At 55.1% G+C, this 27,298-nt stretch overlaps 1 protein-coding gene across 1 annotated transcript; it reads left to right on the forward strand.

Annotated features, from left to right (window-relative positions):
- The first annotated feature begins 253 nt into the window (after positions 1-253).
- Positions 254-27,189, forward strand: PLEKHD1 (pleckstrin homology and coiled-coil domain containing D1). The gene is made up of 13 exons (XM_070513867.1): positions 254-546; positions 10,643-10,736; positions 11,083-11,172; positions 11,402-11,478; positions 12,306-12,397; positions 13,399-13,451; positions 19,390-19,484; positions 21,201-21,294; positions 22,756-22,934; positions 23,482-23,614; positions 23,996-24,140; positions 24,484-24,633; positions 24,945-27,189. The coding sequence occupies exons 1-13, from the start codon at positions 398-400 to the stop codon at positions 25,112-25,114; spliced, it is 1,521 nt and encodes a 506-aa protein (XP_070369968.1). The 5' UTR covers positions 254-397; the 3' UTR covers positions 25,115-27,189.
- Positions 27,190-27,298: the final 109 nt, after the last annotated feature.

Here is a 27,298-nt window from a genome sequence, read left to right on the forward strand (position 1 = left end):
GACGCACGGAGCCCGGCCCTCCAGCCGGCGCCTGCACTGATTGGCGTTCGCGGCCGGCCTCCGCTGGCTCACCTGCCCCTCCCAGCCAATCGGGGCCACCAGAATTGGGGCTGTCGCGGGGAGGGGGGGAGATGCTGCCGGCTGCAGGCTGAGCCGCCCTCCCCGCCGAGTTCCCCCTGGGCCCGTCTCAATCCCGGCCCGAGCCGCAGGCTGCGCGCCCCGCGCCCCCTTGGCGCCGCGCTCCCGGCCCCGGCCTCCCCGCGTCTCCGCCGGCTGGGACGCGCCCCGACGGCGCCCCGAGCCGCCGCCGCCTCCCGCAGCCTCCCCCGGAGCCCCGCGTCCGTGCCGGCCCCGGGGGGCGGGTGGGCCGGGCCGGGTGCAGCTCCGCTGAGGCACGATGTTCACGTCCAAGTCCAACTCAGTGTCGCCTTCGCCGTCCCTGGAGCAGGCTGACTCGGACGCGCTGGACATCAGCACCAAAGTGCAGCTCTACGGCGTGCTGTGGAAGCGGCCCTTCGGGAGGCCGTCCGCCAAGTGGTCGCGGCGGTGAGTGCGCCTCCCGCGCCGGGTGAGGACCCCAGGGAGGGAGCCCAGGGCCTAAGGATCCCCTAACACCCCTTCAGTCACCGTGCTGCCTCTGCCTTCCTTTGTGACCTTGGCCTCGCCCCATTTCACTCTCCGCTGACGTCCCCTGGAAGATGTGGATCCCATCCTGGGCTGAGGGCATCTCTGCCAGAGGGCTGGTTGAGCTGGGGCGGGACCACTGGCCTAGGGGTGGTGGTGAATACTCTGGGGAATGGACCTAAGTCCCAGTGAGGAGGTTGGGTGTGGGCTGAAGAGATCGTGGCCGTGGTGGGAGACCAGCTAGGGCAGGTTGGGCCAGACTGCCGCGGGGGGAGAAGCCCCGTCTCCAGCCAAAGACGTTCTCCTGGGACCCCTATTGCCAATTCCATCGTCTACACGAGCCCCCCCTCCCCCAGGCCACGAGGAGCGGGCTTAGAGGCAGGGCTCGGGTGTCCTACCTGCCGCCCCCGCCCCCGGCCCTTACCCCCAACCGGTACACTGAGCCTGCTGGGCCTCTGGCCCTCCTGAAAGGCTCAGGCCAGGGGAGGGAGGGCCAGGAAAGGTCTGTGCCCAACCTTGGCAGAGTGATGTTGGCAACTCCTCCAACTGTCCCTTGAAATACTTTTAGAAAAATCTGTGCCGGAAGAAGTGCTTCAGGCAGAGAAGCCGGAAAGGAATGAAGGGACTAAGCTGGGTGGGGACCGGGCAGAGACTGAGGGCAGTTGGGGAGGGGACAAATGGTCTGGACCCAGGAGTGATCCGTTGGAGGGGCTGGTGGGGAGGGTCACAGCAGCCTGAGCCCCTCTTTCAGCACCAACTTCCTGGTCCCCAACTCAAAGGCAACTCCCCAGACGTCAGTAGCCACTTCTGGCCTCTAAGTGGGCTTGGAAGCTATTGGAGGAAGAGGGAACTCAAACCAGAAACTTGCAGGAAGCTCCCACTGCTGGTTCAGGTGCTATGGGCCACCTTCTGGACAATTTTCACCTTTAAGCCAATCTCGGTTCTGAGATTTGCTACTGGAATGGCCGGTAGAACTCAGAGCCTGATCCGTTCTCTCCCCGGAGGGGCGCCCCTGCCCATCCCTCCCATCCCTCCCTGTAAGTCTGCCCCTGAGCAGGGGGCCTCAAATGTTCCCAGACCACAGATCACAGGGATGTGGTACTGGTTGGTTCCGATGTTGTGTTCTGATGAATAATTTAATATTTCTACAAGGCCCCAAGACAAATGGAGCTGTGGAGGGTGTGTCACATTTTACATAGCTGTTGACATAACACATATTTTTCTTAGTTCTGCCTGGTTTCTTTCTGGGATTTAATGGGATATAGGTTCCTCGATTTCCTCCAAAGGTAGGCTTATCTCTGACCCCCTAGATGGAAGCCTGCGGCAGTATGGAGAGCATCTTTCGAGGCGCTTCCAGGGTGGTGCTGTCTGAACTGCAGCCTCAGGAGCAGCCTCGGCTCTACCAGGGCCCTCGAGTCGGGTGGGAAGGCTGCTTGTAAGTTTGAGTGCCGGTAGCAGGATGTCCTTCTTCCCCCGCCACCACTTATGCCTTAACTGCTCCAGGCAGACGCTCCTTCTCCGTTGGGTCTTGCTGCTGTCCTGGGTATCGCCTCTGGGTCTTGTCATCCAAGACTTCTGCCAGGCTTCTTCACCTGACTGCATCCCTAGTAAATGTGACAGGCTTGTGACCCCCAGAGTTTGTCCCCTAGCCCTCCTCACCCACAGTTGTGAGGACCTGGCCCCTGCATGGACAGTTGATTCCAGGCTGGGAGGTGTCGGGGGCAAAGGCTCCCAGGGGACAGCACAGTGGGTGTGGGGCTGGTGTGGGGCTGGTGGGGGGAGCTTGGAGAGCTAGCACCCCCCACCCCAAGAATCTCCCTCAGTAGCCCCCACAGCCACTCAAAACAACATCCAATCTAAGAACAGTGTACATGCTCTGCAATACACAGTCTGCTTCCCAGGAGAGGGTCACCTCTGTTCCCTTCCTTTACAAGAATTCTGGAGCCGCCGCTGTTCAAAGACTCACCCTCCCCTGGGCTCAGGAAAGTACTAACGTCCCACTGGCCCACTCTGGGCCACTGTCCATGTTCACAGTTCTGGGAATACACACACACACACACACACACACACACACACACACACACACGATTTAGCCTTGGGTCAGTGACAAAGCCAGCCAGAGAGGGTCTGGGGGTTAGGGGGGCATGATGCTAAGCTTAGCCTCCTCTCACTTTCCAGCAAGACCCCCTGGGCCCCAGTTCCCCATTTGTGAAATGCAGTCTCTGGACCTCAGCTAATTGGCGGCCCCAGGAAGGCTTGGGGAGGGGGCAGCTCAGGCCCGCCACTGCGGAGCCTTGCCATTAGTGCGATCGATGCCCTGGCCGGGGTGCTTAGGAGAGGGGCCGGGAAAGACGCCCTGCGCTGCATAAATGATGAATGGCCGGATGGAACCGGCTGTGGCCAATGGGGTTCTATAAAACCTCTTCCACTCGGGGTCTGTCTCAGAGTGTGCGCCTCCAACCCTGCTGTCCTGGGGCCGGAAGGTGACCTTGAGCTTAAAGGGTCAGCTTTTTCTCCAGGGGCAACAAAAGGGGAAAGAAATCAGAAACATTACTTGGCAGAGATGAGAGGATGTGGGAGAGGTGTCTAGAGGGTGAGGTTGGTGACTCCGCCCTCCCTGGAGCCTGTGAGCAGTGGAGACCCAGGTGCTGTGGGCAAAGACCTGGGCAGCTTGGAGACAAGGAGGCGAGGAGCAGAGTGTCTCAGCCTCGGCCGTGTCTGCCCCATGGTGGGGCTGGTCTGGCAGCCAGACCAACACTTTCCCAGGGTTTAATTCTTCCTCCAGCATTCTCGTCCCTCTCCCAGGTCCCTTCTGAACAACTCCCAAAGCCAGAGCCGCTGATGAGGGGCACCCAGCCAGGGACTTCTACACTCCTTGTCCCACTCCCCATAAGGTGGCCAGTGGGGCCTGAGCCCAACCCAGCAGCAGTTCACTCTCATGGAACACCGGTGGGTCCCTGCGTCAGGGAGATAAGATTCGGTGTCCACTAAGTGCCAGGGAGCCGTGGAGACAGTGACTGACTGCATTTCCCAAGTCTCAGGCTGCAACCGGCGCCCGTGTGGAGAGACGGTCTGAGCAGTTTGGTGGCCACCTTACCAAAAAGATTTGGGGAGACATTCTTTCCCCAGGGATTTGGGTCTGGGAGTTTCATCTTTGGCCCTGAGCACCGTTTCCTAGAGGTGACACTGCAACATCCAGCTATCCTAGAGGGCCAAGGGGAAGAGCCTAGCATGTCACCTGCAGGCACCTCACCTGGTGACCCCGGGATTTGGTCTCACTTTCTGGCTCACATAGCATTCCCCACAGCTGGCTGTGTAACGTGAGCCCCCAGCACAGCAAGTAGCAAGTAGCTACTTGCTTTATAAGCGTTGCTACTTGCTTTATCACTGCCGGTGGATGCCTGCAGGCCCCTTTTTATAATCACCTTGTGTTCTCCAACTTCTTTTAGAGTGACAGCATTTGCTGGTAGGTGGTGGATGGGTGGCAGCTGAGGGTTCTCCCCAGATCCCTCTGTCCATCACCCCCTGCCCCTCCTGAGGTGGTGGCATCGAGCTTACACTGAGTCCTGAGGTTGAGGACATGGCCAGAATCTCTGGATCACAGCCATACAATGAAACAACACTCAGGAATGCAGGCTTCACTGGGATCATAGGATGAGTCACCTGGACCAACCAGCTGAAGTTGAGTGAGTTAATTGTGCAAACAAGCCACTCTTCCAGCACCCCGGGAACTGTCCTCAGCGGCTGTTGCTGTCCTGTTTGAAAACGAGTCTCCCCTCCAGGGGACCACACCTCAAGCAAAGCCCCTGCTGGTGGTTCAGCCTCCTTTTATCCAGGACTCGGGAATAATAAAGCCGCTTCTTTTGAGAGCAGCTGTGGCTGTGGTGGAAAGTGGACCTGGGCTTAGAGGCAGGTGATCTGAGTTCTCTGGTCCTGCTCTGCCACTGACCAGCTGCAGGACCCAGGCCAGGCGTGGCAGTCTCATCTCGCTGACTGGCAGTGTGTCCCCTACAAAGCAGGAGTGATCAGATGGTGGTATTTAAACAGTGTTCCATGGGTGATTCTTGAGGTGCCCTGACTCTACTGAAGGGTTAGGGAGTGGGGGGGCTCCCAGCAGGGCACCCACTTCACCCAGAGCCTCTGCACTCTTATCTGTTTTACATATTCAGCTTATCTTTGCTATATTGTTTGAAGAATTCTAACATTTTTTTTCACTCCTTTGGACTTGAGGATCTCTGCATAAACTCTAACTTGTCATCACTCCTACACGTCACAGGTCAGATTCCTGGGGTCTGACCCTCTCAGATGTAATGCCAGACAAGTGGCAAATGGCAGGATGAGCATTCCCTGAGCATATCAGACCACTCAGAATGCACAGAAAGGGACACACTGGGGGCTGTGTCATTTCAGCCTTCCTTCTGCCACTTCTGAAAAAGCCACTCCTGATGCCTGTCCTTCCCTGGGTCCAGGACTTGCCCCCACCCCCCTTCTCAGTACCGAAGGGGCTCAGGGATCAGCGAGACCAGGTGCTGGTCCTATTCGGGAAGTTTGTGCAGGGGAAGAAGGGGCAGCCAGGCTGGGTATCCCACCCTTCTACGAAATGTAACCCGTGTGTAGCTCCCACGTCCCCCCTGGTCCTCATGCCCTCTTCAGAGTGAGGTAAGTTTGGCCCAAGGTCGAATCCCACATCCCTAGGAAGTCTGAAACCTGCCCCAGGGTTTCTGCTCATCCCCAAGAGGCTCTACGCTCTTGTTTCCTTGTTGATGGATCAACTTGCTGTCCACCGTAGGCGGTCCTTGTTGTACAACCAGACGGGGAACTCAGCTCGTTCCTGTCTCCTCCCGACCCTTCCCCACTGCCACATATGTAGACATAGCAGCCTCTCACGCAAGGTATTTGTGAGTCTAGTAGACTGTGTGAAGGGAAGATTTGGCGAAGAGGAGCATGGAGGAGGCATTGAGATCCCGGAAGTGCAAACACCTGCTAACTAAGTGTGGCCTCCGTTTCTCACGCCTTCCAGGCACCCCATCCTGCCACCACCAGGGGTGGGATTCTTCACCACTGTCTCGACACTGTAGGACCCAGACTCTTGCACCTTCCCTGGATCCTCTGTCCTCTGCACTCTCCCAACCCCCTCCTCCCCACTGCCCTCCAGGATTTCCCCAGCTCTAAATTTCTCTCACTCTGATGCGAGGCCCTTTCCAGCCCTGACTCCCAAACTTGGCTTTTGCATCTCCAAACCTGAAGGAGCTCAGCAGAGGGCATGCGCCTTTCTTTAACAGGACCCACCCACCTTAGAAGGTTCCTGTGGGGTTCAGGAGCATTTTCCCTTCCTTCCAGCTGGACCGATTGTGAGGCCGGTGTTGACCCCTAAGCTCTGGTGGAGCCCTTGTTGCCTCCAGGGCTCTGAGGAGGGCCGTAAACGTGCAGGCAAAGCGTAGGAAAACCCATCCCTAGTTCCTGTTGGATGGCACCTGTGTCCACCTTGTCACCTAAGCTGGAGTCCTGGCCTTCATGTCATCCTGGACTCTGCTCCCCCTTCCTTGTCTAATTATTCAGGAAGCCCTGCTGGTTTTTATCAGCAATAACCGATGACTCTATTATCACCAGTAACTCTAATTTGCCCCTTTGCCTTGAACACACTATTCTTTGCATATCCTGTTCCTTCTCTCTGGCATGCATCTCCCCCTTCCACTTCCTCCCAGATTCCTAAGATTCTCCTATTCATTCTTCAAAGCCCATGGGTCCCAATCCCAGCTCCATCTCTGCCCTAGCTGGGTGACCTGGCACACACTGCTTCCCCTCTAAGCCTCAGTTTCCCCATCTTTAAATGGGAGCAGAAAGCCCTACCTGCCAGGATAGCTACATGGATCAAATACTCTAATACATGGTGAGCACTTAGCACGACACCCAAGAACAGCCAAGGAAACCGTGACTCTCCAGCCCCTGCACAGCCAGCCCAACCCCGCAGGGCCCGGAAGGAGATGGCCCCTGACCTGCAGTCAGAACGAGAACTGCTGGGAGCACGGGGACTTTGCAGGAAGGGGCAGGAAGAGGAAGTGACCTTCTCTGTGGGGGCACTCAGGTCCTGCGCCCCCATCTGTGGAGAAGCTGATATCGTCAGCTGGAGCAGTGGAAGGTCCCCGAGACAGATTCCTATGCACCGCCGGCCTTCTGGGTCCTAGAAGTGTGCCCTTTGTGGGGGGATGCTCGTCCCTGCCAGCCTAGGGAGTTGCTCTCCTCCTCCAGGTCTGTGCAGCTCCCCTCCCTGGACCCCCACCCCCGCCCAGACCAAGCTGAGAACAGCAGGAGCTGGGCCGGTCTTGGCATGCATGGCGTGTGGGACCTCAGGATCCCTGCAGCCCACGGGGCCCCGAGGGCTGCTGAAGCCTAGCCGGCAGGGAGCAAAGGCTGCCCTCCTTCAGAGGGCAAGAGGAGGAAGGGCGTGACATATGGGGACACATCCGTGTGCCAGACAAGTGCTGAGGACTTTATATGCCTTGACCCACCAGATCTTCTCTTGCCCTGTTTTGTGGTCACAGCCCCTAAAGGATCCCCCGCCTTTGCTGCCGACAGTCTGTTCTCAGCACAGCAGCCAGCTGAGCCTTTTGCCATGTGAGTCAGATCAGGTCGCTCCTGCTAAAAACCCTCTAGTAGCTGTCTCTCTTACTCAGAGAAAAACCAGCCTCTGTCAACTAGCAGTATGACTTTCAGCCACTCATGTCACTTTCTGCTTCATTTCTGCCCATATAAAATGCAGACAGCACCTGCCTCACAGGATAATTGTGAGTGTTAAATGCATTAACTGCTTGGAATAAGGCATGGGTTGGGGTAAGTGCTAACTAAACATTAGCTTTATCATTAGTATTATTACAGGATCCCACAGGGCCTTCCACAGCCTGGCCCAGCTGCTTTCTGCCTGGTTCCCTCTGCCACAGCCACCAGAGCCAGTCACATTTCCCACCCCAGGGTCTTTGCACCTGCACCTCCTCTGCCTGGAACACCTTCCGTCTCCTCAAATTGTCGACTTCTTAATCAGACTGTCCATGGCCACCCTGTTTAACATCAAAATCTCCCCACCTGCCCCTCACCCATCACTCACCTTCCATGGCATTGATCAGCCTCTGGTAAATGGTGTTTATTTACCATCCACCTCCCCAGTACACAGGTTCACTTGAGTGTAAGCTCTGTGAGGATAGCATTTGTGTCTCCTGTCCACACTCTGTCCTCAGCACCTAGAACGTGATCTGGCACAGAGCAGAAGGGCAGCAATTATTTGTGGAGTCAGTGAATGGATTCTCACAGCAGCCCCCAGAGACAGATAGTTGCACCCCCATTTTATAGAGGGGCTTGGCAAGGGAGGCTCAGCCAGGCTGGGAGCTCGCATGAGGCTGTGTCTTGAGGCAGGGGTTGTTTGACCCCAGAGTCAATGGCAGACTCCCCCCCACCCCCAGGCCCGGGCACAGTGCTTTGCCCTGAATGGGGAGGGGCCTCCAGAGGTGTCAGGAAGGCAAGGAGGGGTTTGTCTGAGTCGGCTCGGGCTCCCATGACAAAGCGCCACAAACCGGGTGGCTTAAACAGTGGAAATTCATTCCTCACTGTTCTGGAGGCTGGCAGTCTGAGATCAGGGTGCCGGCGTGGTCAGGTTCTGTCAAGGGCTCTCAGCCTGGTTTGCAGACAGCTGCCTTCTCCTTGTGTCCTCACATGGCAGAGAGAGAGAGCACAAGAGAGTGAGAGAGAGAGCACGAGAGAGTGCTTCCTCTTCTTACAAGGCCATAGTCCTATTGGGTTAGGGCCCCATTCTTTTGACCTCATTTAACCTTATAATTATTTCCTAAAGATCCTATCTCCAGACACAGTTACGTGGGGGGGTTAAGGCTTCAACATATGAATTTGGGGGACACAGTTAAGTCCATAGCAGATCTCAGAAACCACTGGAAGAGGAGGAGGAGGAGGCCCGGGAGGCAGCCCGTCTCACAGTTCCCTGGGGTGATGTGTCGTACTCAGACCACGGGGCCGCACTGCTCACCCTGTCCTTGGTGCTCTGCAAACTGGCGGAGGGATGAGCACAATCTCATTTCAGCCTCACAATGACCCCGTGAAGTCGGTGCTATCACCCCCATTCTACAGACAAATAAACCGAGGCTCAGAGAGGTGAGCTTACTTGCCCATGGCCCCCCAGCTGGGTTATGGTGGGCCTCTCTGATGCCAAAGCTTGTGCTCTCAACTACTCTGTGATGGTCCCTTGAAACAGGTAGGGGAAATCTCCCTCGCCCACAGGACTAAGGGGTTGTTCCCCCCCTCCAGGAGCCTAGGAGCCCTTTGGGACAAGATAAGCCCATGGGCTGTGGCAGTGACACTAAGTGCCGAGTGCATGGCCCAGTCAACAAGTGCAGGAGGGGCTCAGAGGGCAGTGTATGCTGGGCTGGTCACCATGCGAGAAGGGTTCAGGCAGATGAGGAGCGAGGAGGAGGGCCTTCCACGGAGAACTAGACCATCTCCTTTGCAGGATCCTGGAAACGTGGTGAGGTGGGAGGCAGGGAGCTCAGTGTTCACCAGGAGCGGAGAGGCTGGAGGACAGAGGTGGCAGGAAAGCTGAGAAGGTGGACAGAGGTCAGGTGCCAGGGGGCCCAGACTGTCCCCACAGTTCTGTAGAAGGTGGTATTCATGTGCTCTTCCTCCATGGGGGGCAGAAAGGCCTGTGGGAAGAGGTGGCATTAGCAGGAAGTCACCTGTGAGGTCCACCGCTCCATTCCGTATCTGGGCCGAGAGGGTGGGTGCAAATGAAGAGTGTGGGTTGGCATGGGGCTCACACCAAACACAAAGCTGAGCTTCACTTTCTTGGGGAGAGACAGCAGCTGTCAGCAGTCCCTGGGACCCTCCCCGCAGCAGCTGTGGCCTCAGGAAATGTCACATGGCTTGTGGAACCTTCAGAGATTCACTGACTTTGTGATGCCCATCAACAACTTTTCAAGCCCCTTACAAGAGGCCACATCTAACCAATGGTGTGCTGGTAAATGGTTAACAACCGGCTCCCTTGGTGAGGAGGGGAGCAGTGTTTTGCAGCCTTTGATGCTTTTCATGGTGTAAATACTCCCACTACGACTGATCAAGTTACCAACACGAGGTCGCTGAATACAGAGCAGAGGAGAGAGTCACACTGTGGGCTCCTGTGAGCCCATCTGAGTCAGCTCCAGCGCACCACTGCTTCCACTCCCCCAGTCCCATCGCTATGACAGTGGCATTAGCAGGGCACTGGGAGGAAGGAGCCAGCCACCCTGGGTGTCCCTGAGCCTTGGGGCTTTGAGGCCCAATTGGCTCTTCCCCTGGAGATGCACCCGGTGTCATATCCTAGTCAGCTCCAATCATTAGTCCTGTGAGGGTCCCCAGGGTGGGTCCAGGTGTTCCACATGTTGGCATCAAGGCTGTCGTCTCCCCAACAGAAAGTACCAATGTCCCAGAAATCCTAAGTTAGACCTGAGTCCCAGAAGGAGGCTGGGGGCAGTCTGAGACAAAAGGGAATGCAGGTGTCACATGCAGGCTGCAGGCCCGGCCTCACCAGCCTGGTACCCAAATATCACTCAGTTACTAGCCTTTGTGATTACTTGTCAGAAGTCCCATCTTGGAATCTCATGTCTTCTTTCCCTGCTTCCATGCCTCCTGGCGTAGACTCTAATGGACTGGAGATAATGGCTCAAGGGGCTGAAGACACCTGTGGGGAAGGACCACAGATGCCCTTTTTGGCCGAGGGTGGCAGTTCAGGGCAATGGAGGCAGCCAGACCTGGAAGCCACTTGTGGGCCTCCCACTTCAGCTGCCCACTCATGCGAGGGTTGGGCTGCCTGGCAGCTGGCCAGCTGAGGCCTTTGCCCAGATGTGGCATGTGTGTTGGTGAGGAGTCTGAGCTGGCATCCCCTTGGGCTCCCCAGTGAGTGCAGGGCCCCCCCAGGTCCTCTTGTTGCCCTGAGAAGCCTAACCCTTCTCTCCTGGTTGCCCTCCTTCCCCACCACCTGCTGTAGGTTTTTCATCATCAAAGAGAGCTTTCTTCTTTACTACTCTGAGAGTGAAAAAAAGAGCTTTGAAACCAATAAATACTTCAATATACATCCTAAGGTGAGGCGACCTCTCCCAGGGCCACAGTGGGGAAGGGCCTAGTGGGGACAAGGGGGATGGTATCCTGTGAGGGCAGGGGGCCGTCTCTTATTGCTCTGGTCTAGAAGGGAATCTGGAGAACAAATCCCTCTTGGGGCACAAGACTCCCTGCCCCTCTGGGCTGGGCACCCATCCTCCTGGGCCGCAGGTCCTGCCCCAGCCCTGCCTCTCCCCTCTGGGAGTCCGTTCTGGCCTGGCTTACAGCCCGGGGCCCTTGGCAGGACGTGGCTTTGGCTGAGGGCTCCCAGAGGCCTTCAGTAACCTGGGCTGGGTTGGGTGGGGGCTGCCCATTCTGGTTCTTTCTTAGGGTGTCATCCCTCTGGGGGGCTGCCTGGTGGAGGCCAAAGAAGAGCCCAGCATGCCCTACGCCATGAAAATCTCCCACCAGGACTTCCACGTGAGTAAGCCTCTCCCCTCAGCCTGGGCTCAGCAGGGGCAGACTAGCTTCTCTGGGACACCCAGGTCCCTGGGGGCAACCCCTTCAGTGGCCTGGCCTGGGAGGGGTGTCAGTGCTTTAGGGATGTGGGGTGGGAGAGCAAAGCTGGGCCTGCAGAAGCCTGGGACCACCTCTGTCATCCTTGAAGTGGCCTCCTCTCAGGTACACCCGTGCCTCCTCTTCCTGGCAGGGGAACATCTTGCTGGCTGCTGAGTCGGAGTTCGAGCAGACCCAGTGGCTGGAGATGCTGCAGGAGTCTGGGAAGGTGTAAGTGCCCACAGGCAGGAGGGGCAGCCTGCGGGTCCAGAGGGGAACGGAGTGTGGGCTGGGCCAACCCTGCCATCCCTGCCCCTCTGCTGGAAGCCCGGCGGGCACTGAGGACTCCAAGAAAAGGTGGGGGCGGGGGTGGGGGGAGTCGGTTAGGGTGGGCAAGAGGAGATAGGCCAGGTTTAGAGCACCTGTGGGGGGTCTCCTAAGTGAGCTTCGCTTGCCTAGGGTCACAGGTGGCAGACGTTGACACCATTTGTCTCCAACTTGTGGGAGTGAATCCAGCATCACTAGTAGGATTTGGCTGCCTGATGACACCCGTCTCACCTCCCCAGGCCCATAATTAATCCCAGCACAGACCAGAGTAGTGCTTTGTAAGTCAGGGTCCCGATCACAGACACCTCCAGCCCGACACAGTCCTGCACGTAAACCCCTGGCCTGGCGCCTGCCTATTCAAGCTGGGTTGTGCTTATAGTTCAACAAATAACACTGAATGCGCGACCCAAGCCAGGCCTTGCGCCAGGTGGTGGACATTCGGTGGTGTAGAAAGCAGCCCAGGAAGCAGTCTCTTCGCTGCTCCAAAAGCGCTGTGGGCCCAGCCCGCGGTGGCCCACTTTGTGGCCAGAGCTGGTCTCCAGGGGCTGTAACTGAGCGATGCTGGTGGGGTGCCTGGAGCCATGGGTGCCAGAGCGAGTGCAAGCTGGGATTCTGGAGGAGAAAGGATGGCGAATACCAAACATGCACCTTCTTTCTCCTCTGCCCTTCTGTTTTAATGATTTTGTGTTTCTTCCTCTTCTCTCCTCTTCCCATCTGCCCTCCCTCCGCAGGACCTGGAAGAACGCCCAGCTGGGAGAAGCCATGATCAAAAGCCTGGAGGCCCAGGGGCTGCAGTTGGCCAAGGAGAAGCAGGAGTACTTAGGTTGGCAGGAGAGATGGGCTGGAGGCTGAGATTCCCTGAGGGTAGCATGGCAGGCCAGGGGCTTGTTGGAGCACGGGTGGGGGTGTCTCGGGTTGGGCTTACCAGGCTACGAGAGCCAGACACCAGCTTGGAGCCCGGAGGGCTTTGTGGTATGATAAATGTCCTTTGGGCCAGTGCGACCTGCGGCAGGAGAGCCTGGTTGTTAGCAGCCTGGGCTCTGACCCAGCTTTGCCACTTCCCTGTCGGCTGCCTATGTCTTCTCCCAGCTGGGCATCTCTAAGCCTCAATTTCTTCATCCTTAAAATGGAGCCAAAACTAGTCCCTGCTTTTAGAGGTGGTGTGGGACCAGGTTAAATGAGACAATGCCTGTCAGCACTGGTGTCAGGCATGCAGTAAGGGTTCCTTAGATGGAGTTGATCTTGTTGTCCTGCCCTGAGCCCCCAGATTTTGGACTTGCCCCCAGCTACCACCCCCAGTCCACTTTAAACCTGACCACAAGGTTCCAGGCCCCTGGGCCCCTGACTGGCCGGGAAATGTGCTGTGTGGGAAAGAAGAAGGGGAGTCTGGGGGTCTGTTGTTTTGCCAGGACCCTCTCCCTGCTGCCTCCTTAGACACTCGGGGACCCACAACTGGTTCCCCTCTACCTGCTCCAGACACCTTGCTCCCCCCAGGACCTGCCCCCTGCTACACTAGCCAGACCAGTGCAGAGGCTACCAGCACCCCTGGGTGGTGCAGAGATGCACTTGAGCTCCCAAGGGTGAGGCTGTCTTTGCCTTGTGAATGCTCAAAGCAGGGACAGGGCTGGAAAAGGAGAGTGGCAGCTCAGGCCAGCATGGCAGCTTCCATCCCCAGGAAGCCCGGGGATGGCCTGGGCCTGGCAGTGCCGACCTCTTCCTTGGGAGATGCTGAGGGTGACAGCAGTTACCGCGGCACCAACCCCCTCAGGACTGGATCTGGAGAGAGCTTTTCGTGAGAGAGTGTGTGTGTGCTCGCTTTGGCAGACAAACTGATGGAAGAGACCGAAGAACTCTGCCTTCAGAGGGAGCAGAGAGAGGTAGGTGCCACTGGGGCCGCTCAGAATTGCTGTCCCCCAGCCCCACGCTGTGGGCCCCTTCACAGCCAGGGTGCACTGGCTTGTGTTTCTGGCATTAGGGAATGATGTAGGAAAGCTGGGCACCCAGAGAATGTGCCGGAAAATCAGATGGGCTGAGCATGCAGGCCAATGAGGTGATAGTACTTAGGACTTGCTGTAGCTTCTTGGCAAGAAGTGTATTTCTCCTTGCCAGTCCTTGAGGAGGAAAGTAAAAGGGGTAGGTGACCACTTTCTAGAGAGCGAGCCATCCAAAAATCTTAGAAGCTGTGTCAGTAGGCAATGAGCTGCTTGCCGCTGGTGAAGTTCACAGGAGGCTGTGATGGCCTCTATTATCCCCAGAGGGGCTTCTGATCCATAAGGGTGATGGGGTTGGATGATCTCCAGGGTTCATTTATTCTCTAAATACCAATAATACAAGTCCCAAGGGGGCCGAGCTTTGGCCTGAGGCAGCCCGTGGGGTAAAGGAGACCTTGCCTCATTTGAGGGTGGGGAGCCTCTGCAGTCTACTTCATTTGGAATCTCCATGCAGCATTTGCACCTTGCCTGTTGTGAGTCATTACCTCCCCTGAAGGGCAGGGTAGGGTAGGGGTTAGTGGTATGGACTCTGGAGCCAGGTTGCCTGTTTGTATTGGAGCATCACTACTTCTAGCTGTGTGACATTGGGCAAGTTACGTAACCTCTCTGAACATCAATAGTCTCACATGAACAAAGAGGATAAGAATAGAACCCATCTTGTTAGGGATATTGTGAGGATTAAGTGAGATGTTACATAGAAAGTGCTTGGCACACAGCACGTGATTAATGAGTATCTGCATTTGTTAGTATTACCATCATGTTATTGATTATGGACCCATCCTGCCTGTGAACTGCCTGAGGCCCAAAGCTGCAGAGTGGCTTGCCCAGAGGTGCCCTCAGAGGGAGGCCCCTTCTCTCTGCCCAGTTGCTTTTCCTTGTCCTCTCCCCCGTGAGGCGCAGGCCTGGCCCATCAGCCTTGCCTCAGCCAGCCTCTCCCACTTGGCTCTTGCTAGTTCCTCACCCTCCCAACCGCCCTCTCAGGGCTCTGAAACAGGCCCTCCAGTCAAAAAGCGGCGTGTGCCCGTAGTACCCCACATTCCCAGTGCCTGGCCCCGTAGGAGTGCTTCATAAACGTTTGTGGAAGGACTCAAGGAGTGAACTTTTTTTTTTTAAAGATTGACCCTGAGCTAACATCTGTTGCCAGTCGTTTGTTTGTTTGTTCTCCCCAAAGCCCCCCAGTACATAGCTGTAGATTCTAGTTGTAGGTCTTTGTGGCTGTGCTGTGTGGGGTGCCGCCTCAGCGTGGCCTGACGAGCAGAATTGGAACCGGTGAAACCCCCGGCCGCCAAAGTGGAGCACACGAACTTAACCACTTGGCCATAGGGCTGGACCCGAACGAACATTTTTGATTCTTGTAATTTTATATCCCATTTTGATTTTAATCCAATAGGACAATCCACCCTCATTTTTCTTCTCCCAAAATGTTATCAGATATTCTTGCCCATTTATTCTTCCAGCTGGACTTCAGAATCATTTTGTCAATTAACAACAACAAAAATCCCAAACCAAAACAAACAGAAAACAAAACCCAAAACCTATTGAGGGTTTGCATTAGGATTGCGTGGATTTGAGGATTTGCATGATGCCAGCTCTGAGCCGTCTTCCACCTAGCCGTGTAGGGCCCCCGTGACTCCAGGCTAGAATTCTAGGTCCCACGGTAGAGTTTTGGCATTTTCTTCGTATGGTTCTGTACATTTTGAGAAGTGAGACTTCTGGTGGGTTGTCAGCAACTTAAAGACGGATAATTCAGGAAGCCAGGGGATGGCATGGAGTGACAGACACCGCCACGGGCAGGGAGAGAGACAGACTTATCCATCAGAGAGGCTAAATCTGGGGCAGCAGTCAGCTGGAGGAAAATTTAGACACTCTATCTAGGTCTTTAGCCAGGAAATGAGGACAGAGGAGACCTTGCTTAAAGCCGTAGCACATTGAAGGGGCAGTCCTGTCAGCTGTGAACTCCCTGGTATTTCGGGTACGAGATGTGAGAGAGAGACTCACTCGGGCCCGGCTGGTACCAGCGGTGAAGGCTGCTCTGGGCGGACAGGAGGGAGAGGATGGTGCCCGGGTTCACATTCCTGTGTCAGCTGCCTGCTCTAGATCAGGAAGAGAACTCACTGAGTCATTCTGTCCAGGTTTCTCCTTCCTTAACTTGCTCATCCATAGTATGGGTCTGTATGTTTCCTGCGCCTTTTCCCTCTTCACCCCAGGTCACAGATATTGTCTGGGTGTGCCTTGGGCCACTTGGAAAGGCACTTGCTGCAATGGCCCAGCGATAAGATGAAGATTCCCTGCTCTCTAAGAGGCAGCCTGGCCTAAAGGAAGACTCGGGGTCTGGGACCCAGAGACCCACACTGGAGTCTAATCACTGATGTGTGGCCTTGGGCGAGTTAACCTCTTGAGCTTCAGCTTCTCCATCTGTGATGCTCTAATAACAATACCGGCTGTGCCTGCTGAGCGCCTGGGTCACTGTGAGGCTCACTGAAATAGAATGCAGGGGAGTGTTTGTGGATGGGCAAGGCCCATGCAGATATGCACTCTGGGAGGGTGCAGCCCTGACGTCCTCCATATGGCAGAAAGGGCCTGGGACTCCTAGGGCACAAGCAGAGTGCAGGGAGAGCCACCCTGGGCTCATTTGCCTGGTGCCAGCAGACCCTGCCCGTCCTTGGGTGCAGCTCCCTCAGGTATGCCTGGCTCCCTGGGGCCTCAGCTCTCTCATGCCCTGAAGGAGGACAGCCTGCCTACCTTTCCCTTTCTGGCTGAATTGTGACAGCTCAGCCTTGCACGTGGCCAGGCACTTGGGAAATCAGAAACGCCCAGGGCCAGCCAGCCAGGACCCTTGCCACCTAGGGTGCTCCCGGTCAGAACACAGATGCCTGGAGTTGGAAAGCACCTTCCTCTTCGAGGTGAGGCTCTTTGCTGACCTCTCTGACAGACGTTGATCCTGATTCTGGGATAGGCACTCACTCCCTCCAGAGGTATCCTATGCGTTACTGCTCCATTATTTGAAAGCCCTTTTGTTGAGCTGGAATTTGCCTTCTAGTGACTTCTTTCCAACCTTATACTCCCGCAATGGTCCAAGAGTCAGAAGAACCAGCGCCTATGGCGGAGAAAGGCTTCAGCTGCAGCAGGTCTGGGCTGACCTCGGTCTGTGGCGGGGTTGCTAACAAACGCTTATACCACCCTGGGCTGGAGGAACAGAAGGTTCTAGCTGCTCCAGCTTTATGGGTTGTGGATTCCACTCTAATGCATACTCTCAGGCTGCACCTGGACATCAGCCTATTTAAGAGTCACACAGGTGAAATGAAAGGAGGAAAAGAAGTGAGCAACGAGGAGAGAGAGTCTCTTTCTTTTTCCTCTAATATATAACCTTTTTACTAATGGAAGAAATCATGCTCTTTGTAGAAAACCTAGAAACCAAACTTTGTCCTTAATTCCACAATTGACGGACAACTACTGTCAACTATGTGTTGTTTTTCTTTTCAGTCTTTAAAAAATATGTATTATTCTTATATATATTATAAACCTAATAGGATTGTATCAGATATCCAGTTTTACAGCCTTTTTTATTATATCTTCATTAACATTGTACCTTCAGCAATTTTCCATGTCATTCAATGTTCTTCGAAAACATCAGTTTTAATGACCATGTACTGATTCATCATATGTGATGTTTCCTTTAACTAATTTTCTATTTTTGGACATCCAGGCTGTTTTCATTATTATAAATTATGCCACAGTGAATGTCCTCGTACATAAATCTTGGGCTACATAAATCTTGGGCTACTTTTCTAATCTTTTCTGTAGATAGATTCCTGTACACGGAATTACTGACTCAAAGGTCAAGAACTTTTAAGACTCCTGATGCCTATTGCCAAATTGCTTTCCAGAAAGTTCCTACCTGTTTACACTCCCACCAGCAGCGTATGGACATTTCCAGGGGTTTAGTCATTTACTTTCTCCCGTTTTCAATTGCAAAAATATAATCCCAGTGGAACAGCAAGCAAAGGGAAATATTTGCAAGTTGGAGTGTTGGAGAAAGGGGCTCTCCAGGGTGGAGAAGCCAAGGTTGTGGGATGGTGTCCTCGACTGGGTCTTGAGTGATCTGTTCTGAAGCAGCGGAAGCCAGGTGCCTAAAGAGCCAGGTGCCCTTGTGATTTTTCAATCTAAGCCCAGGGGTGGCTGCAGCTCCTAATTCCCCAGTCCCCTGAACAGCCCTGCCACAGCAGGCAGAGGCCACCAGAGGGAGGAAATAAGTCAGGTTTCTCAAATCTGAGGCCACAGAGAGGTTTATCATCAGCAGCAATACCGTGTGTTGAGAATGTATTAAAATAGAGGTTTTCAAACTTTTTGAAGCTCTGAACTTTTCTTTCATTAAGAAGGGGGAGGTCTATCAGAATAAAATTTTAATTATATTTATATTATGTCTATATACTGCTATGCCTACTGCAATAACACACAACCCCAAAGTACTAGTGACTTTGAACAGCAAAGGTCTATTTGTCCCTTAGCTACATAGGTCAGCTGGGGGCTCTGCTCCACGTCTCCTTCCTCAGAGATCAGGCTGACACGGCCTCCACTGTTCGCAGCAACACGGGCTGCCATGGTAGGGGAAAGGGATGTAACATGCCACTCCCTGTCTGTTAAAGATGTGTGCCTGGAAGTGACACCCTTCTGCTGACAATCCATTGGCCTTAGCCAGTCCCATGGGCCCACCCAGCTTTCGCAGGTACACCGTGTGCCAGGAGGTGCATCAGAATGCCAACAGCGCTAGTGGCGACCGTTAGTGAGCCACGCCACAAGTGCCAATAAGGATTAGAAGGAAAAGAGATAGCAGCTTTGGGGGTAAGAAGTTTAGGGATGGAGGGCATGGGGTTTGAAACCAGACTCTCGTTTCCTTTGGGTTTCATCCCTTCTCTGTGTCACCTCAAAGCCAGTGGCAACTTCTCCCTACAGGCAGCCCCGCTCCCTGGCAGGGTTTCCATTATCCTTGAGAACAAAGCCCCTGGGTGAAAAACGAGAGTGCAATTTGGAGCTAGAAGATGAGAAAGAAAGTGGATCTAGAAATAATATCCTCCCCCAGTATAAAATGTGGAGGGACAAAGCAGTTGTCACCAAAAAGCTTCTAGCCAAGCTTCACTTGAAGAGTACCCCCAACACCAGCTGCTACTGAACCCAAACAGGAGCCCTGGAGGTCACATACCTGCTGGGAAAACATTTGTGCTTGCCAGCATTCCTGAAGGGACTGATCTGGTCCCCTGGGCCAGCCCGTCCTGGCTTTTCTGGATCTCCTGTTCCCTTGGGGCCAAGCCCAGGGGAAGCTACAGCCAGTGGTTCTTTGCTTCCCAGATGCCTTAAGAACAAAGAGTCCTTATACCCTGACTTTGGGGTTGGGAATGGCTTTTCTTTGCCACTTCTAACAGATGTCACTCCAGGGCTCTTTAATGGAAATACACACGCACCACTTTTTCCCCCAGGGCTTGAGGGCCAGCCAACACGCCTTAGGGTATGAGGTACTGGAGTCACCCAGCGGAGTAGACATTCAGAATTATCATCACATCCAGCTGAAGGAAATAATAGGATCAATTCTAAGTCTTGGCTTCAGCCTGATAAGTGTATTTTAAATGAGCCCAGTTCATCACAGACTTCAGTTTTGTTGAGACTGTGTGTCATTGGGGCCAGGGCTCCTCAGGATTTAATTCCAAGTCTGGTCCAGCGTGTGCCCCAGACTGGATCCCAGAGGATCCCCTGGGTTGGAGTGGGGGTTCCTGACCTCAGGGACCCTCTGCTGCCTTTGACTCTTCTCTTCCTCTCTGATTCTCTTCAGGAGCTTGAGCGCCTTAACCAGGTGCTGGAGGCTGAGAAGCAGCAGTTCGAGGAGGTCGTGCAGGAGCTGAGAGTGGAGCAGGAGCAGATCAAGAGGTGGTGGTGGTGCCCCGGAAGGGGAGTGTGAGAAAGGTCACCTAGTTAGGGCAGTAGCATACTGCCATACATCCACAGTCCGGGTCAGGTCTGGAGAGGCCTCTGCCCGGGAGATGTTCACTGCTTGAAGACTTGGTTTGGGTCTATCTTCCCAATGCTCCAGGCCTTGGGGTCTGCCCAGAAAAAGCTGTAGACCCCACACAAATGGGCCACTTCTGCCCACTGGAGCACAAGGCATGGCAGGTGCAGCCAGACATCCCCCCAAGCAGCAAGCACCTCGTGCCTCCATCAAACCTTCCTTACCTGGGCAGACAGGACCCAGCTGCTCGGCAGGTGCCGTTAGCCAAGCCCCCAACATTCCCTGTCTTTCCTGCACAGGCCCTTCCCACTCTGGCTAATGAAGTCCCTTGGGATCTTTGGTCCCATGTATGGTTTGCAAACCCAGTTGCACATTATATTCATCTAACAGAATTAAAATCTCCTGAAGGTAGGGCCCAGAAATCTATATTTTAAAAAGTTCTGGGGCCGGCCGTATGGCCAGGTAGTTAGGTTCATGCGCTGCACTTCAGAGGCCCAGGGTTTTGCTGGTTCAGATCCTGGGCGTGCACCTAGCATTGCTCGTCAGACCATGCTCAGGTGGCATCCCACATAGCAGAGCCAGAAGGACCTACAACTAGAATATACAACTAGGTACTGGGGGGCTTTGGGGAGAAGAAGAAGAAAAAAAAAAGATTGGCAACAGATGTCAGCTCAGGTGCCAATCTTTAAGAAAAAAAAAGCACCCCTGGACATTCTGATACAGCCTATCCAGGAATTTGGAGGCCACCGCTCTGCGTACTGCTGGTAGTGGTGGTTGTCATCGTCATCATCATCATTGTCATCACTACTGATCAGTAGTGATGGCCCAGAAAGAGTTTTCTTGCAACAACCTTATAGAAGGAAGTCATTAGACATGTGTTTTGGGGGAGGGGAAGCTCAGTGGATCTTACCAAGTAAATAGCCAAGCTCCTGCTCACTTCCAGAATTGTGCCAGAGACTGGAATAGAAGATAAGCCCTCCCCTTGAGGATCTGGTGAGGAAAACCGGACTCACACCCAGGAAACATCAACACAGTAACATATAATCACGTGCTAGGAGGCATAGTGCAGACTCCCTGTGTTACAGGAGTTAAGATATATGCGTGATCCTTGTGGGCTTGAACAGAGGCTATCTTGAGCTGGGCCTTGAAGGATAGGTAGGAGTTGGAAGAAATGGCAGGAGAAGGGAAAGGCAGGAGGAGGGGAAACCGAGTGTAAAGTCCTGAGGTGGCCCAGGCTTGGTGAGAATGCAGCATGGAGGCTGTCAGCCCAGAGAAGGGCCTCAGCTGTGGCCTTCGTCAGTGAGCGTGGGTTCTAGCAGGGGCTGTCCAGGGAAGATGGGGTGAGGCCTGGGCCCCTTTGTTTCTCAGTGCTTCTCTCTGCCTGGGGGGGATCCTGGCTTTATCCCGACTGACAGATGCATGTGTGCCTGGAGCAAGTGACTTCAAACCCACTTGGCCGGGATCTCCTTCTGTCAGCCCCAGGCCCTTAGAGCTGCTGTCAGGACCCAGCCATGTGGTGGGGCTGGGCTTCTTTGGACCCCTCTGAGCCAGATCAGGAGGCGAAGCAGAAGATATTCTGTGTTCAAAGGGGACTGAGAGGGGTGGGCACTGCCATACCCAACCCTCTGTCCCCACAGGGAGCTGGAACTAACTGCAAGATGCCTCAAGGGTGTAGAGCAAGAGAAAAAGGAGCTGAGGCACCTCACGGAGTCCTTGCAGCAGACGCTGGAGGTGAGGGGCTGCTGGCGGGCTGGTCGGCGGGGGCACTGGTTGGTTGGGGCACGTGACACTTTTTTCCAACAGTGTTTCCCCAGAAGGATACCTGAAGGGGAACGGGACACCAAGGGGCACTGATCTGAAGGGTCTCTTCTCTGTGGACCGTTGGGAATTCCAGCCGACACATGAGGGACCCAGAAGGGCAAATTCAAGTTTTGGCCTCAGGAAACCCACCTTCTTCAGTGCTTATATTTTTATACCAGATAGAATACTGACTGGGGGAGTCAGGGCCACCTACCACGTCCTTCCTGTGGCTCATTCACTTAGCTGCGTGTGGTTGAAACTGAGCATGAGGGGAAATCAATTCCAGGTCACCTCCATTTGAAACCACCCAGACTGCGAGGGGGAGGAGGAGGTGGCGTGTGTCCAGGACACAGTGCAAACTCCTTAGTATGGCAGGCAAGGGCAAACTCGGGCCCCAGCCTCTCCTCTCCTCGCACCCTCTCACCCTCTGCTGCCCCTCTGTCCTGACACAGACACCCAACCCCTCCTCCAACCGCAGAGCTCACAGGCCGAGGGAGCCAAGCTCTTTCTCCTCCGCGCCTTTACCCATGCTGTTCCTTCTACACAGAATGTCCTTCCTCCTCTTCTCTGCCTGGAGAACTTCCATCCTTTCGAGACAGCTCGAGCATCACCTTGGTCAAGCTTCCCTGACTCTTCTAGGCAGGATTTGCTCTGAGCCCTGGGCTCCCGTGGCACTTTCTATGTATGTTTGGCACTTAACACACTAGGTTGTGGTTTCCACACTGGACTTCACTAAACTGTCTTAAGGTCTCTCCCAGCCCAGCACCCACAGCCAGCCTGGCACGTCGTGGGGGATGAGTGATGCTTACTGAATTCATGAGCTGCCTTGCAAACTGCAAGGGTCTCTCTTCTCCCTCGACTGACTGGCGCTTTGTTCCTGGTGCCTTTATTTGTTTATTTTTTTCCTGTCTCACATCATGGGAGGTGGTTCTCATGGATAGTTTCAACTCCAGGGCTTCTGGGTAGTGCAAGATCCCAGTCTGATAAGTGGGGAGAATGTCTGAATCTGCTCTCGGGCTGCTTCCTGTTGGGTGCTTTTCACACAAGCCCAACACACTACCTCACTCACCCCTGGAGGAACAAGGACCCCAGAAGGTCATGGTGCCCTGGGCCCTTGGGCTCCGGTTGTGATATGTACCACCTCCACTGGAAGCTGCGCTGGGCTCCTCCCTGACTCCCTCGATGGAGGAGTAACCTTGCCTCCTTGTGAGGAAGGAGACCTTAGTCGGCCTTTTACCTCAAGGGAAGAATGCAGACATTTCAGGTGTCCCTCATAGAGAACTGGGAGAGGAGGGCATCATTTTCTAGAACTGAAAGGAAGTGAGGGCAGCCATGGTGAAGTAATTAGGCTTTTTCTTCCTTCTCTCCGTTCTTTCCCTCTCTCTATGCCAGGAGCTCTCCATAGAGAAGAAGAAAACTCTGGAAATGCTGGAGGAGAATGAGAACCAGCTGCAGACACTGGCCAATCAGAACGAGCAGCCCCCTCCCAGGGGGGGTCTCCATAGCAACCTGAAGCAGATCGAGGAGAAGATGCAGCAGCTCTTGGAGGAGAAGCTCCTGGCAGAGAAGCGGTGAGGTTGCCTGGAACCTGAGTCCATGATCGGCTTTGGGGTTTGGTCACTTTCCTTGAACTGGACTCTTGGGTTTGAGTTGGCATTGACCAGATAGGTCACTCACTTCCTTTTGCCTAGGATTCAGTTTCCTCACTAGGCAAACGGGAAGAGAACTTTCACTACCCAAAGCTGACTTGATAATCCTCTCTTGCAATGGTGTGAGCCATACAGACATTGGGTCCATCTAACAATGCCTTTTGGCACACGGGCAGGTCCTCTTAGCCCCTCTTTACACACAAGGAAACTGAGCCTTGCATGGGTTTCAGGGCTTTCCTGCAGTCACAGGACTAGCAAGATCTGAGCCCAGGACTCTGGTCTTCTGACTGTAACCTTGGGGCTCCCCTCACTGGCCACACCACCCCTCTCATCACCTGGATGCCAGGACCCAGGAAGTTCCGGGGCTTCTGAAGCCTGGTCTCAGGATTTCTCCAGCCAGGTCTCTACGAGGGGCTGCCCTCCCACTGGAAATCCCCTCACTGAGTGAGGGCCTCTTCTGCCCGGGCAGGATGAAGGAGAATGAGGAGCGCTCGCGGGCCCTGGAGGAGGAGCGTGAGTTCTACTCCAGCCAGTCCCAGGCACTGCAGAACTCGCTGCAGGAGCTGACGGCGCAGAAGCAGCAGGCCGAGCGGGAGCTCAAGGTGCTGGCTCCTGGAAGCAGCTTGTGCTCAGGGACCTCCCCTCACCTGGAGTCGTCCCTCACATCCCTGCACTTTCCTGGGCAGCTACCTGAATTATCTCTGCCAATCCGACCAGCCAGGTGCAGGCGATGGAGCCACCACAAGGGGAAGCTCACTGCCTGCCACTTTGGTGGGGCATCATTGCTAGACACCTGCCCGGTGCAGGGGCAGCGTCCAGGCCATCTGGTTGAGGGCATAAGACACGAGGCAGGATGTGGTAACTTCCATCCAAGTCTAGAGGCCAGAAAGCCCGTTCGAGCCAGGGGTGACCAGGGAAGGTTTCCAGGGAAGATGGCAACTGCACCCCAGGACCCACGTCCCTCTCCTGTCCTCTCTCCTCAGGCTGAGGTGAAGGTCCGCATGGACCTGGAGAGGCGTCTGCGGGAGGCAGAGGGCGCCTTGCGGAGCCTGGAACAAGGGCTCAACTCCAAGGTGCGGAACAAGGAGAAGGAGGAGAGGATGCGTGCTGATGTGAGCCATCTGAAAAGTAAGCCCTGCCCTCTGTGCCTGGCCCTCAGCCCTGGAGCTCAGCCTTGCCAGGGTCCAGGCTCTGGAGCCCCACACAGGGCCTGGTGTGCAATAGGTGATCCGCCGAGATGGCGTTTCTTCTCCAGACTCTTGCCCGCAGGCATCTCCTTGGCACAGCTTCCTTTTGGCTGTTGAGCTGGGGTGGGCGTGGGGGGGAAGCCTGTTGTTCTGCCCCCTTCAGCAGGCGGCTCTGCTCTCCCGAGGGATGGGCTCAGCTCTTTCCCACTCAACCCTACAAGCGTCCTTGGGAGGGGCGGGCACGAGGGGCTGGAGGGGAGGATGCAGTCAACCTTCGGCTGCAGGGTTCTTCGAGGAGTGCATCCGGAACGCGGAGCTGGAGGCCAAGATGCCTGTCATCATGAAGAACTCCGTGTACATCCACAAGGCCGCCACTCGTCGCATCAAGAGCTGCCGCTTCCACCGGCGCCGGTCCAGCACCTCCTGGAATGACAGTGAGTGGCTGTTCGCGTGCCCTGGGGGGTGGGGATGGTCACAGGCCATTGGTGACAAGGCAGGAAGAGGGCAGGGTGGGGAATGGGAAGGGCTGGCCCAGCTCTGAGGCCCACAGCGCGGCCTTGAACCTGGCTCCACCAGCCTTGGGCTTCTCCCTGAGTTATGGGAGCCCATGGATGGGAAGGGGCTGGGAGAAGCTCAGCAGTATGTAGGATGGGGGAGCGAGGGAGGTGGGCGGGAGTTGGGGACAGGCCCACGCCTTAGTGGAGGGAGGGCTGTTCATGGGCCAGTGGGGCCACTGTCTCCCCAGTGAAGCCGTCCCAGTCCTTCATGACCTCCCAGCTGGAAGCCAACAACATAGAGGAGCTGAAGGAGGTAGCCAAGCGGCTCAGCCGAGACCAGCGCTTCCGGGAATCCATCTACCATATCATGGCCACGCAGCCTGGACCAGCCTCAGTGCTTCCCCGGGGCGGGAAGTGAGGGGCTCTCCTCCCCTGCATCCAAAGTCTTTCCACCGTGGGGGCCGGGGAGGGGCAGGCCTGACTCTTACCTGGCTCCTCTCCGCTCTCCTCTGGGCCAGAGCGCCACCTGGGGGCCAGCCTCACCCTCAAAGGACAGGGAGGCCACCTCCCTCATCCCCACCCCAGACCCTACCCTTGGGTCTACACTGGGCCTGTGTCGGCCCAAGCTGGGTGCTGCCTGGTTGTCACGGTGAGGAGAGGAAGGGGCCTACCTGTATGTGGGACTTTTTCTGGTTGGCAAGTGGGGTGGGCAGGGTCCATGGCCCTCTGTGGAGCGGAGCCCACTGTACCTCTCTGTCACTCTGACACTGCCCATCCTCATGTGTGAAGGCCTCCCCTCCCCACCTTGACCCCTGCATCCCCTGGGGTTCCTAACCCTCTCTTTGCTTCAGAGACCCATGGACATCCCTCAGCCAAGGCCCCTCACCTTGACCACATCGTGGGGCAGGGAAGAAGGGAACTAGCACAGCAGCTTCTGGGCTCTCTGCACACCACACTCACCAGGGTACCACCTTTCCTGAGGTTGGGCCTTGGCGTGGGACCACCTGCTCACTCCCCTCCTCGGGTGAGCTCACCCACCTGCAGCCTCAGCACCCTATGGGGGTGGTGTGACCCCCCCAACCCCGCATCCCTCCTGCATATGTACCTAGGGCCCTGGATGGGAGCTGGGGCCAGCAGCGATGCTGAGGGCTCCCCCAGAGGACACGTAGCAAGTCAGGGAGTGGACGAAGGTGCTCCTGGCTCCTGCATCATCCTCTGGTTAGGCAGCAAGGCAACTCCCTTTGGCTATAGTGGCCCTGCTGGTCCGTGGGCTCACAGATGTCTCCCTCTCAGCTGCCCCTGCTTCCATTGCCTTGCTGCCCCCTCTCCCTGAAGAGGCTTTACCCAGGGAGGCAGTGTGACCATGAACCTGGAAGATGGGGGCCTGGACCTGTGACAAGACCAGTAGCCATTGGTTGGCTCCATGTCTTCAGGGGGAAGCTGAAACGCCTCTGTGCAGCTTGTGTGGAAGACCACCCTGTGGGAGGCTGAGGGCAAGGGGGTGTTCCCCACCTGTGAACGGACAGACAGCCCTGCTCTTCTCCCTTGAATTCCTCCCTCTGAAGCTGCCTGAGTCTGTTTGTCTCCCCAGAAAAGGGGTCTACCTGGGATCAGGGTGCTCAGGGACACTGGTGGTATTAAAGGTGCTGATTCTCTGCTGCTTGGAAAGCTGAGCGAGGAGCCCAGTCTGAGAGCTGGACAGATGGCTGCAGGGCAAGTCCCAGCAGAGGCCCCTGGGGGCCTGCCGCCTGTTCTGTGGGAAGAGGAGTGTTGCTGACTTAAAGCGGTGCGTGTCTACTGCGGGGCCAGCCACCATGCGGGGCTGCCCGCCTGTGGGCTCAGGGCTGCCTGGTGACACTAATCTCCACGGTCCCTTCTCAGTGGTGGGTGAACTTTGCTGGCTTCAGCCAGTCTCTGCGGAGTCTAGGAGGGGCAAGGGGGGAGGCGCCTCAGAATCAATGCATCTGAGAGGGATGAATCTAAATCTAAAAGCTTTAAACATGTAGAAATCTGCGTAAAGCCGGAACTCGTTGATCTAATGTGTGTAGGATGGACTTTGAAATGAAGGGGAAGATTTATAAAACCAATTACTGTTTTATTTTTTGTTTCTTTTTAAAGAATTAGATTAATAATAGTTTGCTCTTGGAGAAAGATCTTTTGGAAATTTTCAAATGCATTTTTTTTTCCTGAGCAAGCTATTAACCAGAAAGGAAAGTGCTTTTCCATGTGCATTCACCAATCCCTGGTTCCTTTTCTCCTATTTCATCCTGTATTTTCCATGCCTCAGGCAAGTCAGGTTATCTTTAACCAGTTGACCAATCTGTAAGTATTTATTTGTTAAAAACTCACTATGTACACTGTAAATAGAAAAAAGCAACATCTCTATATAAAAATGAAGGGGTGGAAATTGCTTACTGGAAATATATTGATCTGATTTTTTTTTTAAACAAAACCCTTGTTTCTTGGCCAATTAAATCTCTTTCCTGCAGTCTCGCTTGTGGTGTGGTCATTGCTAGAGAGATGTTGCCCTCTGCAGGCAAAACGTGGAATTACAGAATTGCCCGCCTGTATTCTCACGTGCGCCTGCCTTTCTCTACACACC

This window comes from Equus asinus, chromosome 7, assembly GCF_041296235.1.
Source record: "Equus asinus isolate D_3611 breed Donkey chromosome 7, EquAss-T2T_v2, whole genome shotgun sequence".
Lineage (NCBI taxonomy): Eukaryota > Metazoa > Chordata > Mammalia > Perissodactyla > Equidae > Equus > Equus asinus.

Excerpts from the sequence above, each read along its gene's own strand:
- PLEKHD1 (XM_070513867.1), top strand. The coding sequence starts at position 398 with ATGTTCACGTCCAAGTCCAACTCAGTGTCGCCTTCGCCGTCCCTGGAG. Across the intron at positions 12,398-13,398 it reads GGAGAAGCAGGAGTACTTAG|ACAAACTGATGGAAGAGACC; the intron begins GTTGGCAGGAGA and ends TCGCTTTGGCAG. Across the intron at positions 23,615-23,995 it reads AGGCCGAGCGGGAGCTCAAG|GCTGAGGTGAAGGTCCGCAT; the intron begins GTGCTGGCTCCT and ends CTCTCTCCTCAG.